At 37.5% G+C, this 14,912-nt stretch overlaps 1 protein-coding gene across 1 annotated transcript in view; it reads right to left on the bottom strand.

Annotated features, from left to right (window-relative positions):
- Nucleotides 1–14,912, bottom strand: part of LOC120538546 (golgin subfamily A member 6-like protein 1) — a 48,240-nt gene that overhangs the window by 31,187 nt on the left and 2,141 nt on the right. Inside the window, exons 2-5 of the mRNA XM_039767971.1 lie at nt 13,316–13,456; nt 5,688–5,888; nt 1,904–2,091; nt 194–407 (exon numbers count right to left, since the gene is read on the bottom strand). Coding sequence (XP_039623905.1) covers nt 194–407; nt 1,904–2,091; nt 5,688–5,888; nt 13,316–13,456 — 744 coding nt within the window. The remainder of the gene's footprint in view (nt 1–193; nt 408–1,903; nt 2,092–5,687; nt 5,889–13,315; nt 13,457–14,912) is intronic.

Here is a 14,912-nt window from a genome sequence, read left to right as displayed (position 1 = left end):
TGGTGTGCTCATAGAAAACAAAGTATTAAATACTTGAAAAGGTTTTAAAAATACTTTCTTTCTACTATTTTACTATAAAGCAAACTGCCATTAACTCTGACCCTGATGTCAATCTCTGAAATCACATGGATACTGCAGAGCATCTAAAAAGCAATTTTCTAACATTCAAATACATGATATTTTGTTTCCTTACTGCTTTGTTTTGCCTTTTAGATTTCTCCTCTTCTTGCAGTCGGAGAAGGTCAGACAGGTGGCTGTGTTTTTGCTGCCATATGTCACATTCTTTAGCTTTTTTCTCCTTCTCTTGTTCAGCTTGCTGCTTCTCTCGCTCTATTTCATCCCTCATCTTGATGGCTTTGCCTCTGGCTTCTTCAGCTGCCAAGGCATTTTGTCTTGCATTGTATTCACTATCAGATTGACAAGGGTGATGGCTGTTAAAGTGCATCTCTGATATACTGTGACAACATTGCTGAGGCTTATCACTTTATGATTTGAGCAGGTAGATACACGAGCAGCAGAACTTGGAATAAATGCAGTAAAACCAACAGTGTCCCATTGAAGTGGAGGACTGTCTAGAAGTACTGTGAGGGCAAAGGCTGACCATACCTCTACCAATTAGTAAAACGAGACAGACAAAACTAGTGTTTAACTAGAAAATGCTGGAGTTTTGATAAGAATAATGTTGCATGTCAGAAGCTGTGTTGGGGTAGCACACTAAAAATAAAGTGCATTACATGGTCAGATTACTTTTTACAGTAATGAGTAACCCAGCACACTACTTATTTTATTGATTTTAAATAAACATATATTGCTTAAAATAAGCAGATATGCACTGCTGCATTACTACCAAAATTAACTCCTGATAAAAATTACTCTGTTATTTCACAGAAGTAATTTTGTTGTTTTGCAAAGGTGTTGCCTGCTGGGGTCGGTAACATAGTGCATGTGTGTGCTGTGGCTGCCTGTTGACAGCTGAGGAAAAAGATAATCACATGCAAAGTAGGCAATCAAGTGAAAAGAACTGATCAGAGTTGTAAGTATATATTTAATCTTCCATGTGCTGAGGAGTAAATTTAATCAGCCCAGTTTAGGGTTAAAGGGAGCCAGTGATTATCACAGTAGCACTGGGCGGAAGGCAAGAAGCAAATTGTGGGGTCCTTTGCAGGGGCCAGTCACACAGCCAATCCGAAAGAATTATGCTGTGTACAATCCAGTAGCAGACACCTATGAATGAAGTGTTGGCTGAGTTTTAATCCAGCATTTGCTATTAAACATGTTGAAAAGGTGTGATCTGGTGGCACAGCAGTCAGTTTTCAAACCATATTGGGGATGGTCAAAGGGGATGGATGTTATTTATTTCACAGTACAGGAAGGTCTAAATGTAGTTATAAAATACAAGAAAATTAATACATTTTGATGTGTTTCTGGTCAGTTTCATGAAGGTTTATATGTGGGTTTAGGATTAATAACAATGCTAGACAGTAAAATATGAAGTTTTTCATGCAAAAGAAGAAAAAGTAATGCATCGCTTGGAACGGATCACATTTTATAATTGTATAACATATTGGGGTACTTTTATTTGTAAGTAATGAGTATTGAAACTAAGTTTCTTTTAAAAATAGTGTACTGTTACCCAAACCTGGTCAGGAAATGTCAAGACTAGAACCTGCATTCAAGTTCTTGTGTTACCCTATACTGTATGTCTGAGTGCAATGCACTTTATCTATCACAAAATGTAACATTTTAAAATAGAGAAAAAAATGCTTTACATTTCTGTAGTACACTGCAGAAAGCTGGGCAATTAGCCAATGCTGTTATTACATTTTAGTGAGGTCATGCACTAATACGACATTTGATAAAAAGGAAGACCACCCAGATCACACAGACGAGTTGAATGTCTGACCTTTCTCTCAATTTACCAGTCTCTTCAGCTAATTTGTTGAGGTTATGTTTTAGATTTGTTATTTCGTGTTCTAAACAGCGATTTTCTTCTATTATCACTTCTTTTTCCACAGTAATCCTGTCATTTTTTATTTTGGTTTCAAAGTATTTTTTTTCTGCTTCAGCTAAAGCCTTCTGTACATCTGTTACCTGCAACAACACGTAAAACATGATATGATATAGTATTATATAATGATATGATACAATTAAGCATGATATATGTTACAACACAATACTTATTAAACATGCTACCGGTTATCACATCCGTCCATTATCACAGCTACTGAATTCAACTAAGACTCTCAAGGACTGGAGCCTCAGCAGCATCAAGCAAGTTTACCGAAAAAACATAAAAAGTAGAACAGTGCCAGTGCTTTGAGGAGCCAAATATTAAACCTTACAGAAATGGTATGTGATTTTCTGAAGTAAAACTTTATGTGTTTGTTGCTTGGGTTCTAAATACTGAGGAGTGAAACAGGCAAGTTTAACACTGCATACAGGACATACTGCTTCCTAAGCCTAATTCACACTTTTGTGTTTATCTCTCTTCTTTTCTGCACCTGCTTAAAGCATGTGATCCACACCACCCCAGTTAAATCAACTGCATTTGTGCCTCTTGTTCACAAAACACAGTGGAGGAGTGCAGTACGTGTTTTTAAAAACATGACTGTTGCGATGTGAGATTTTGCATATAACTTGATAAATGTTTTGTTTGTCTTCATTTGTAATGTAGACAAAACAATGTAATTTAGTGTTACTTTGGTGAGAGGAATTTGTGTTTGCTGAACCCCCTTGTTTACGACTTTTCTTTGTACTTTTACGACAGGATTTGGGGGATGTGTCTTAAACCAGTTTGAGGAGTATTTCTTTGCTAAAGTCTTTCTCTCATTCCCCATACAAAGCCAGGTTAGCTTAACATATGGTCTTGGGGGTTGCAGGTGTTAAGATGTTCTATTTCACCCATTGGTCTGAGATATGGCTGTCTGGATTGGCTGAAGGGGTTGGACAGAAAACCTATAAATTTGCTTGCTCAACCACATTCTCTCTAACCAACATATGATGAAGAAGCATCTCTCTTGCTAACCTGTGATGATGTAGAAGTATATTTGCTAACAACTGAAGAAGACCATCACACCATGAACTGAAGACAACACAATGAAGATCACAGCTTCAGCCATTTTGAACAGACATGTGGCTGAAAGCTGAGTACCAATGATGCCTTAACTAGAGACATTAAGTAACCACAAGTCTGTGTGCCACCTGAATTACACACCACCATTTTATCAGGTTGTATGGTTGCCAATATTCAAATGTACTTTGCATTTTGTTATTATTTATGAATATTATCAGTAATACATTTTTTTATGTGTGACTTAACTCCTGCTTGTCTTTTTACTACATCTAGTTGCCTGAGGTTATAGATATAGAAGGGAAGGTGGGGATAAGTTATATAAAATAATATCTTATAAACAGTGGTAAGTCTGTGAGATTAGGCATTCTAAGGCTGCATACTAATAATACAATAGGGGAAAGTAGAGCAATACATATATTACTGTACCAAGATAAAACACATGACACTTAACATATTTTCCACACAAAGACACACCAAATTGCACCATTTGTGCACATTGCTCTGTTAGATAGATAGATAGATAGATAGATAGATAGATAGATAGATAGATAGATAGATAGATAGATAGATAGATAGATAGATAGATACCCTTTAAATAAATAAATACATAAGCAGAAAAATAAATATACTATATATACGGACAAACTATGTTCTGAGCACACACCACAATAACCAAAGAGGAAAATTTATGACTTGGCACTCACAGTCACAGTCGCTATTGGTATAAAGGAGCCCCTGTAGCGTTTCATGACACACTTCTGCTGAATGATTCATTGTCTGAAAGTACTCAGTGTTAGTGTGTCAGAGAGAGGATGTGCAGCATTGTTCTGAATCGCACTCTCCTTTGCTACTTCTTCCAAGGAGTGCAGAGGAAGGACCCGCTTGCCCTTCCTCTTATAGTTCCTCTGTGTTATAAGTGTCATTGATGTAAACCCCTAAGCACTTGTAGGAATGCACCACCTCGACATCCACTCCCTGAATAGTGTCCAGAGAGAAAATCAATGATCAGTTTCTTGGTTTTGTTGATGTTAAGATGCAGAGAATTCTTTCTGCACCAAGAAACAAACTTCTCCACTTGGCTCCTATACTCTAAATAGTTAGACTATAAATAGTCTCCCTTATCAATACGGCCCATAACTGTATCTGATCAGAGAATTTCTGCAAGTGACTCAACATGGTGTTATATTTATAGTTTGAGGTGTGCATAATAAAAAGAAAAATCGGCAGAAGTGATCTTTATGGTGCTCCAGTGTTGCCACTGATCTGTAGTTATTAGGCAAAGAAGTGCCTGACTCCATTAGAACAGGAACAATGCAGGACTGAACAAGTGATAGAGGACAACACAAAGATGGTAAACACAAGCCCTAAAGAACTCGAGGACTGACTCTATTTGATTTCCTGGCTTGTAGACAACTCATACTGGTGGGAATTGTTAAAGTAGTAGGGATGGTCTGGGAGGTACTGGTCATTGGAAGAAAGTCACTATTGCCAAATCCCTGTACAACCTTATCCTAAGTACATTTCTGGTGATTTTTTTTTCATTAGAGATTTTTATTTAAATACTAACTGACAGGCAGAAATATGTAGAATTAGTGTATGAAAACACTCCCAGACAGGAACTGAACATCTTTGTTTTTTTTGTGAATGGCATGAATTTCATTAGAAACAAAACACCATTTATTTTGCAATTTTGTTTTTTTTTAAGTGGAGCGCTGAGCCTTACTGTCAATTCTATATTGCATGAATCGTTTCTCTCTTTATTAGTTCTGTGAGACGAGAGAGGAACAGTGATTGAATAAAACATCTGGAAACCCACATTAATAATAATCATAGTTGGAATAATAGTAAAACAAGCATCTACTCTACATGCAAAACTGCTTATTTCTTTGCTAACAACAATTTTTTTATAGGAAACCGAATTATTATACTGTGTAAAGAAAGGGTAGCTTTGAGAGAGAAAGCCTGTGCTGTTTAATATGAAAACCTGCTCATTACAGTAAAGGCCTCTTTACACCACTGAGAATGGAAAATTCTCTTTAGTGAAACTGGATAAGTATTCACTTCTGACTTGGTGGCCATGAGATCATGGATAGCCTGTACATGGGAGGATATGAATGGAGAGGCCTGAGATCCTGAGCGATTCCTTGAAAGCGACACTGTCCTTTGATCACCACGTAATACAGTCCTTTATTATATGTGGCTCCAGCAGGTTGCCATACAGGTAGGCAATGTTTTTGGCACCAATTTGGATACTCTGATACGCATATACCAGAGAGCAATGCTTAAAAGAAATAAAAAGGAGTCATTTCATCTAATTACATACAGTACAACAGTTAACATAGGTTGCCATACATATTAGTTGCATTGAAGGCCCAGAAAACAAGCCCAAAAATATTTTTACCCAAGTACCATATTGGCATCTACTAGAAAGCTATATTTTAGTCAGAAGGTGCTTAGAGAATACATGTAAGTGAGATCTCTGCAATCACAGTGGTAGACATTTGTAGCACTTTAGGATAGACATGTTAGGTTCCTTCCAGTTTCATGATCAAGCATCCCTTACATATTCTTTAGGTTTTTGATAGGATTTACTGTCTTCTGACTTTTGTCTTACCCTAGCGTCCAGATTAAACACTTTGTCCTTCAGCTTTTCCTTTTCAGTCATAACCAGGTTTCTTTCTTCACAGTAGTCCTTTGCCTGCGTTTCAGCCAGAAGGCGATCTCTCTCAGCTTCACATTTGGCAGCTTCTGCTTCTTCTGCAATTCTGTTAGATGTGACTACCTTCTGCTGAGCAACAAGCAATTTCTGTTTTAGCTGAGGAGAAAGAGGGGAATAAATGGCAGAATTATCTCAACAAATGAAAAAGAAGTGTATTAGTAAAGCATGGTAACTCTGGGTAAAATGCCCAAATACTTTCCTTTTGTGTTTAGACAAAAGCAAGATAATTCTTTGCTATGGGAAACTGCTGACCTGCTGCATGGGGTGTATGGTTTGCAAGAAAACAGGAGCTGCTACAAGGCATATCTTTCTAGGGATCACAGGCTTTTAAGGTGAACTCAATTTTCAAGTAAGCACTGAAAATACTTCAAGGAATACTCCATCCAAAAATGATTTTTAAAAATATGTTACCCTGTGTGGTTTATAGTGGTGGTCCGAGTAAAATCACGTTTTCATGCATAACACATTTTTGGCAAAATGGGAACCTATGGTGACCAATGCTGGACAACAGCAAACAATATTAAAAATGTCCATGAAGAAATCTCATATTACTCCAAATTCACCTGTATGCTCACAGTGTACAAAACTCATCCATTTTTTGCTAAAATATTGTTAAATAAATACATCTGAAAAATGCACATGGAATTGCACTTTTGAATTGAAAACCCGCTGGTACACCACATTCATTAGTCAAGAGTCCTGTCTTCAATTCAAATGTTTCCCCTACAGAAATGAACAAGAAACTCAATTCCTCTTTGTGGGAACATGATTAACCCAACGTTTAAATTTAGAAGGAGTAACTCATCAAAAATAGCTTGCCGTAATGCTAGAAAAATCAAAAATAAGGTAAGTGAGTTGGAGTTGTATGTAGCAGAGCGTAATTTTGATGTTATAGCAATAACAGAATCCTGGCTAAATAACAAAGATGGGGATGAGTGTAACATAGAGGGATAGACAGAACAGAAAATGAAGTTGGGTTGCTGCTTATGTCAAACAGAAGTCCTCTTCAGTTGGTCAATGAGCCCCATCTTAGTGAGGACATGTGGCTACACCTGGAAAACATTAGGGAAAGAGGTCTTATTTTAGGAGTGTGTTATAGACCACCCAATTCAGACAGTAATTTCAACACACATCTTTTTAGTAATATCAAATAGACGAGTTTACAGGGAGATATTATAGTCATGGAGGACTTTAATTATCCAAATATTAACTGGGATAACCTTGCAAATGGAGGAGCACAAGAGCAAGAGTTTTTAGAAGTAATCAGCGACTGTTTTTTAACACAGCATGTTAAAGCACCAACACGGGGTGAAGCCTATCTGGATTTAGTATTCTGTAATAATCAGGATAGAATTGAGGGTGTAGAAGTGATTGAACCACTAGGGTCAAGTGACCAGAATATAATACAATTCTCAATATTTTGTAAGAGTGTAGATTCAAAGACTAAAATTGTTAAGTTGAACTTTGGTAGGTAGATACGATAAAGTCTAAGGAGGATGAACTGGGATAAGCTTTTAAGTGTGGAGACAGTCGAGGAGCAGTAGAACAGGTTTAAAAATGTTTTACATATTAATGCAGGATAGGTATATAACTAAATTTGGAATTAACAGAAAATTTTTAAAAAACTTCACAGTGGATTAATAAAGATTTAAAAAAAGAAGCTGCAAAGGAAAAAAACGCTTTATAAAGCATACAAGATTAATGACTACCAAGTGAATTGTAGAGCTTATGAGAACATGAGAGCAACCATTAAGAAGGATATCACGGAGGCTAAAAGGCAGTTGGAGTGGAATATAGCAGATAAGGTCAAAGCAGACCCTAAGAGATTCTTTCAGTATTTTAGTAGCCAAAGAACAGTCAAGGAGGATGTGAAGTACATCAGAAATAGTAAAGAGGAATTCAAAGATACAGACAATGAAATGGCAGATGCCCTAAACTTACATTTTTCTGAGGTCTTCACAAGTGAGGAAGTGGATAACCTCCCAGAGGTAACAGGAACTACTAAGTATGTACTGAGGGATCTGGAAATTGTAGAGGAAGAAGTGCTGCTCAAATTAAATAGGCTGAAATAAATCAAATCACCAGGACCAGATAATATTTATCCTCAAGTTCTTAAGGAAGCTATCGAGTACATATGTAAGCCCTTAACACATATTTTTAGGTCCCTGTGCACTGGAGAAATTCCGAAGGCCTGGAAAATGGCAAATATCATCCCATTATATAAAAAGGGTGACAGTGCAGATCCAAGCAACTATAGGCCAGTAAGCTTAACATCCATCACAGGAAAATTAATGGAAGAAATTATTAAGGATAAGATAGAGCAACACTTAGCAAGAACAGGAGTTTTTCTCAGTCAGCATGGGTTCAGAAGATGGAGGTCATGTTTTACTTACATGCTGGAATTCTACGAGGAGGCAACAAAAGGACACGATCAAAGTGGAGGTTGTGATATTTTTATCTTGACTTTCAGAAAGCATTTGATAAGGTGCCAAATGAGAGGTTGGGCATCAAGTTAAAAGAAGTGGGAGTTCAGGTTGATGTTTTTAGATAGGTGCAGAATTGGCACAGACACAGGAAGCAGAGGGTGATGGTGTGAGGAACCTCATCAGAACTGGCTGAGGTTAAGAGTGGTGTTCCACAGGGGTCAGTGCTAGGGCCGCTGCTATTGTTAATATATATAAATGATTTATATAGGAATATAAGTAACAAGCTGGTTAAGTTTGCAGATGATGCCAAGATAGGTGGGAAGTCTGAAAATTGAGAGCACACCTTATGAGAAGGATTTGGGAGTCATAGTGGACTTTAAGCTATCAACTTCCCGACAGTGTTCAGAAGCCATGAAGAAAGCTAATAGAATGTTAGGATATATAGCACGATGTATGGAGTACAAGTCCAAGGAGGTTATGCTCAACCTTTATAATGCACTGGTGAGGCCTCATCTTGAGTACTGTGTGCAGTTTTGGTCACCAGGCTACAAAAAGGATATAGCAGCGCTAGAAAATGTCCAGAGAAGAGTGACAAGGCTGATTCCAAGGCTACAGGGGTTGAATTAAGAGGAAAGATGAAAAGAGCTGAGAATATGCAGTTTAAGCAAAAGAAGATTAAGAGAAGACATGATTGAAGTGTTTAAAATTATGAAGGGAATTAGTACAGTGGATCGAGACTGTTAGTTTAAAATGAGTTCATCAAGAACACGGGTACACAGTTGGAAACTTATTAAGGGTAAATTTCGTACAAACATTAGGAAGTTTTTCTTTACACAAAGAACGATAGACACTTGGAATAAGCTACCAAGTAGTGTGGTAGACAATAGGACTTTAGGGACTTTCAAATCTCAACTTGATTATTTTTGGGAGAAATTAATTAAGTCTGGTGCACTTTATTGGGCTGAATGGCCTGTTCTCATCTAGGTTGTTCTAACATTCTAATGTTCTAATTATCTACTGTAAACTCCCAATGAATGGGTATTTCTAGGTTGTCTTTTGATGGTACAAAGACATTCAAAACAAGCTTTAACTGTAGTATTACACATTCTCTTTAGGGACGTCTTAGGATTGATTTTTATTATTTATCTTATTTTCATGCCATTTGTTTATGTGCCTCCCAGTCATGTCATGTTACCATGATAAGCGCATGGGTGACATTTGCAGAAAGTTGGCTATAAATATGTTGAAGACTCCATGTAACATTATCCTTCAGTTGGATAAATCTCAAATTCTTCACTGGTAGTTAGTTTGTTTATCAAGAACCTCAAGTGCTAGGTTTAATTACAGGGTTTTGACGTCTCTTTGACGTTTGACTTTGATTTTTGGTTTGCCCCAGTACTTTGTTCCCTGATGTATCTTTTTGATCTTCTAGTTCTGACCCTGCCTTGCCTGACTGTGATTCTCATTTTATGTTATTATCTCCTGGTACCATTCTTTTATTTGAAATAATCCCTGGGGACATTGTCTCATAACGTTAACTAATTCCATGTTCCTTTTCTCCTCCCCTCAGATTTGAAATGGGATACCAGAGTTATTAATTCCCTGTTGAACCTTCAAAGTCCATTACACATAAGCAGGAAGTTGAGGCCTATGGTAACAGCATTGAACACCAAAGAAGGAATCAGTCTTCTACAAACCTTAGTCCAGTGAATATGAAATTCTAAAACTTTGACACTGAAAATGTAAGGAACTTGGAAGCTCTAGTGGAGAAGGTTTTTTATTAAAGGCCCTTCTGAGGAAACAAACAATCTAATTACATTCTGTACAATCAATCTATATTGTAATTTGCTTGAATATTGCTAAAGGAATTTAAGTGATGGCAAGCTCTGCATTTCTAGCTTTGGTAGGATTGTTGGTACTTCCCATTAAAATCACTCTGGTCTCTCATCCAAGAAGATGTGAATTAAGCCAATCTCATGACTGCCTGCTACTTGTAGGAGAACCAGCTACAGCTACACAAGAATATCTTACCAGTAGTACATGAACAGGAGAGCCTATCCAAATTGATCTATGATCACTGTCCACTTTATTAGGAACACCTTGCTAGTACCAGGTTGGACCCCATTTTGCTATCAGAACTGCTTTAATTTATCATGACATAGATTCAGCAAGGTGCTAGAAACATTCCTCAGGGATTTGGATCCATATTAACATGACAGCATTACGCAGTTGCTGCAGATTTGTTGGCTGCAAATTCATGATGCAAATCTCCCGTTCGACTGCATTACAAATGTGCTCTATTGGATTGAGATCTGGTGACTGTGGAGGTCATTTGAGTTAAGGTAAATTCATTCTCATGTTAAAGAAACCTGGAATTAGCCATCAGAAGATGGGTACACTGTGGTTAGCAACAATACTCAGGTAGGCTGTGGCATTTAAATAATGTTCAGCTGGTACTAAAGGGCCCAAAGTTTGCCAAGAAAATATTGCCTACAGCATTACACCACTAACACCAGCCTGAACTGTTGATACAAGGCAGGATGGAGCCATGATTTCACGTTATTGATGCCAAATTCTGCCCCTACCATCTGAATGTTGTAGCAGAAATCATGACTCATCAGACCAGGCAACTTTTTTCCAATTTTGTATTGTCTAATTTTGGTGAGCCTGTGCAAATTGTAACCTTAGTTGCCTGTTCTCAGCTGGCAGGAGTGGCACTTATTTTTGTCTCCTGCTGCGGTAGCCCATCTGCTTCAAATTTTGATGTGTTGTGCATTCAGAGATGCTCTTCAGCATACCTCAGTTGTAACAAGTAGTCAGTTGACTTACTGTTGCCTTTCTATCAGTTCAAACCAGTCTGCCCATTCTCTGATCTGCGGCATTAACAAAGCATTTTCACCCAGAGAACTGTTGCTCACTGAATATTTTCCCCTTTTTTGGACCATTCTCTGTAATCTTCAAGATAGTTGTGTGTGAAAATCCCAATAGATCATCAGTTTCTGAAATACTCAGACCAGCCCTTCTGGCAACAACAATTATACCACATTCAAAGTTTACTTCAATCACCTTTTTTCTACATTCTGTTGCTCAGTTTGAACTTCAGAAGGTCATCTTGACAATGTCTACATGCCTAAATGCATTAAGTTGCTGCCATGTGATTGGCTGATTAGATATTTGCATTAACAAGCAGTTGAACAGGTGTACCTAATAAAGTGGCCAGTAAGTGTATATACCTCCAGTGTGTGACCCGACATTTGTGCGATAGACATATGCGAGCCGACAAAATAGCGCCGATTAAAACGCGCCGTCAAAATCGCGAAAATTTCATTAAATATGAATTACTAGTTTAAAGCATATATAATAATGTTTATTTTAGAAGTCAATATTATGAGACGCGGCATGCCATCAGCATGGCATCAGCACGCCCTGCATATGTTGGAAGAATTGCAGCAAGGGCGTCCCACTCTCTTGGCCTCTCTCGCGATTTTGTCGGTGTACATTTGGCGAAAACCAGTTAGCGGATTTGTCGGCGCTCATTTGTCTATCGCACTTTTGTCTGTGAACCCCTCCAGTGTTACTTTATCCTGGACTTCAAACTGATGTTTACCTTGAAACTCCTCTCACATCCTGTTTACCAGTGCTGTCGTTTGTACATACCTTATTGGAGATATTTGTAGGATATGAAGTGCATTAACATGTGACAACATTTACAAAATATTAAAATATTTAAAAGTAAAAGGTTCACAGAGGGTGGCATTCATTCAGATACATCAATTCATTGCGCAGTGACATACTTGTGTTATTTATATAGTACAATAGAAAAAAATAAAAAATGGCATCATTTGTTGTTGCGTCAGTTTTGCACATTTTCTGGTCAGAGAAGACCAAAGTATCTCATGTGAGTATTGAGCACAAAGGTTTATCCAACGCTGGACAGGGTGCAAGGCCATGGAATGACCCCCTCTCACAGGAACCAGGCCAGTTTAACGTGGCCATTAATCATAACCTTCATGTTTTTAGGAGATTGCAGGAAACTGAATATTCCTGAGAGAAAAACAACAGTCGCAGACAGAGTGTCCAAATGTCACAGAAGCAGCAAGCAGACTTTGGTTTAAATTCAAGAATTAAGCTGTGAGACAGCAGTACTAACTACCGCGTCCCTTCAAAGATGTATCTGGAAAAGTGTATAAACAAAATGAGAACAAATTATACAGGGTGGCGCAGGGAAATAGGAAATTTTCAACTGTCGTTCAATACACGAATAAATATATTACAAACTACATTTAATAATGAAATATATTAATGATGGTAATCAATATTCATTCAATATTTATATTACGTTTTGGAGAAAACACCATGAAGGTGTTGTCCATTTCTCCACACACATTCTGACAGACTGTTGTGGAAATTCTGCATTGCTTAACGTAACATGTCAAAGGGGATGCCAGTGATTGTCAGGCAGTACGTGAAGTGGCTCTAACCTGGAGACTTATTTTTTAAGGCTGAACCCGTTTCTTCATATAACACAGTCATGTTGTAATAACCTGAGTAGACGGGACACAATCATGATGTCCTAACTGGTAATGACTCTGAAGTTCCTTTTTGCGCTGCAGTCACACTATCACCATTCTTATAAAAGGCTTTCACACCAAATGTTCATTGCGCACCACTCCTTTGCTCCATTATAACTAATGGCAAGGTGTTCTAAATGAGGCTGCATTGGTCTCAACAATTGCTGACACCCCAGGGTCACCAACATCTCATTCCAAAATTTCCTGTTTCCCTGTCCCACCCTGTATGATAGAAATGAGTAAGCTGTGAAAGAAAGTCATTTAACACCCCAGGTTACGTCACATGCCTGAATAAATCTGAATCCACAAAAAGAATGCTAAAGTATAATAATAAATTAAAATCCAAGAATGCTGCATTCCGAGAATGAGAATTGTGTGTTAGTTCATTAGACTCTGCAAATCAGAAGTTGCTTCTTTCTGGTCACCATAGTGAGAAGTAACAGCTTTAAGCACTATGCCCCTCTGCAGTGCAAGAGAAAGACACCACAAAAATATGCACCACTTTGTTCACGAATCACTAACTCACCTCCTTCACTTGGACTTGCAGATCCTGGTTTAAATTTCGAAGTTTTCTCATTGTCAGTTCACTCTCTGAACGCATTACATGTTTTTCTATGTGGATCTCATTTGACAAAACCTTGTTTTGCTGCTTTAAATCTTCACATTCCTGGCAAAATGAGCACACAATAAAAAGATGGGTTCAGATTGACTTGATTTTGTGTCTGTGTCTGTATACTCTTGTGTGTAATGGGGATTTGGTTTAAGTTTAAATTCAAGCTCAAGTTCATAATTATGTGGACTCAGTACAAGGAGATTCTTACTTGCATGTCTCCTCAGAACAACTTATACTGTAATAATACAATACTATCAAAAACACATACGCACAAAACATTATACATAGCATTCAACTTATATATACAATATAAATTTAATAGCAGTAATTATATGTTATAGATATTTCTTATGCTGCTATACAGTGCCTTGCAAATGTTTTCACCCCCCTTGGTGTTTGTCTTGTTTTGTCACACTGCAATCTGCAATTAAAATGGATCTTTGTTTTGGATTTTATATAAGAGACTTAACAATATAGTCCAAAATGTTGAAGTGCCAATTAAAAATAAAACACCTTTTATATATGTGAAAAAACAAATAAAAACTGAAAAGTTGTGAGTGCATATGTATTCATCCTCTTTGCTATGAAACCCTGGCAACACTTTAGTTTCGGTACTGCAAAATGCACTACTGTACTCATTTACTGTTATGTAACAGGACCTAAGAAACACTTCTTTGCATGTTCAGAACTCTTACAAATCATCTATAAAGTATTTATTTATTTCTGCAATGTGACTTACTGACAAAAAATCACTCTAAGGTGGCTTAACAATACACATTTCTTTTCATACTACATAAATGTGAATCCTTCATATTACCAATAATTATACCATCATGTCAATAGGCCACAATGCTCAGAGATGAATAACAAATCTGTGGCATGACTTGAAGATTGATGTACACCAATAAATGAGCAGTTTTGCCTCGAAGAATGGGTGAAAATCCCAGTGCCAGGATGTGCTAAACTAATACAGACATTCCCCAAGAGACTTGTAACTGTAATTGCATCAAGAGCTGACTCTACAAAGCATTAGCTTTGGGAGGTGAAAACCTTTTTTTGTGTTAATTATCGGCTCATTGTGTCTCCCCAAAAATCCATTTTAATTCCAGGTTGAAATGTGACAAAGCAGGACAAATACTGAGGGGGATGAATATTTTCACAAGGCATTGTATTTGTTCTTATGACTGGCTGCTCAATAATCTTCTGATATGTAGCTAGGAACTATCCCTGAATCTACTGGTGCCAGTTACAATGGTCTGTTTGACAGAAGGAAGCAGTGAACAGAATATTAGCGTAGAGGTTTGTATTATCTGTATATGCTAGGATGGTATGGAGTATAAGAGTAAGTAAGCATGATGTATTTCCCATTTGCTGCACTCAGATTCTGTGGCCAACCACAGCATTTCCAATCCTCGATCTTTCCTGTTTTGGCAGGTTTGGAGCTGCAATTCTGCAAATGGAGTTGGTGAATGACAAATCTCTGGTGGGAAATACAGGCAGATTGTTATCC

This window comes from Polypterus senegalus, chromosome 1 (assembly GCF_016835505.1).
Source record: "Polypterus senegalus isolate Bchr_013 chromosome 1, ASM1683550v1, whole genome shotgun sequence".
Lineage (NCBI taxonomy): Eukaryota > Metazoa > Chordata > Cladistia > Polypteriformes > Polypteridae > Polypterus > Polypterus senegalus.
This window is presented reverse-complemented; position numbering and strand designations above follow the sequence as displayed.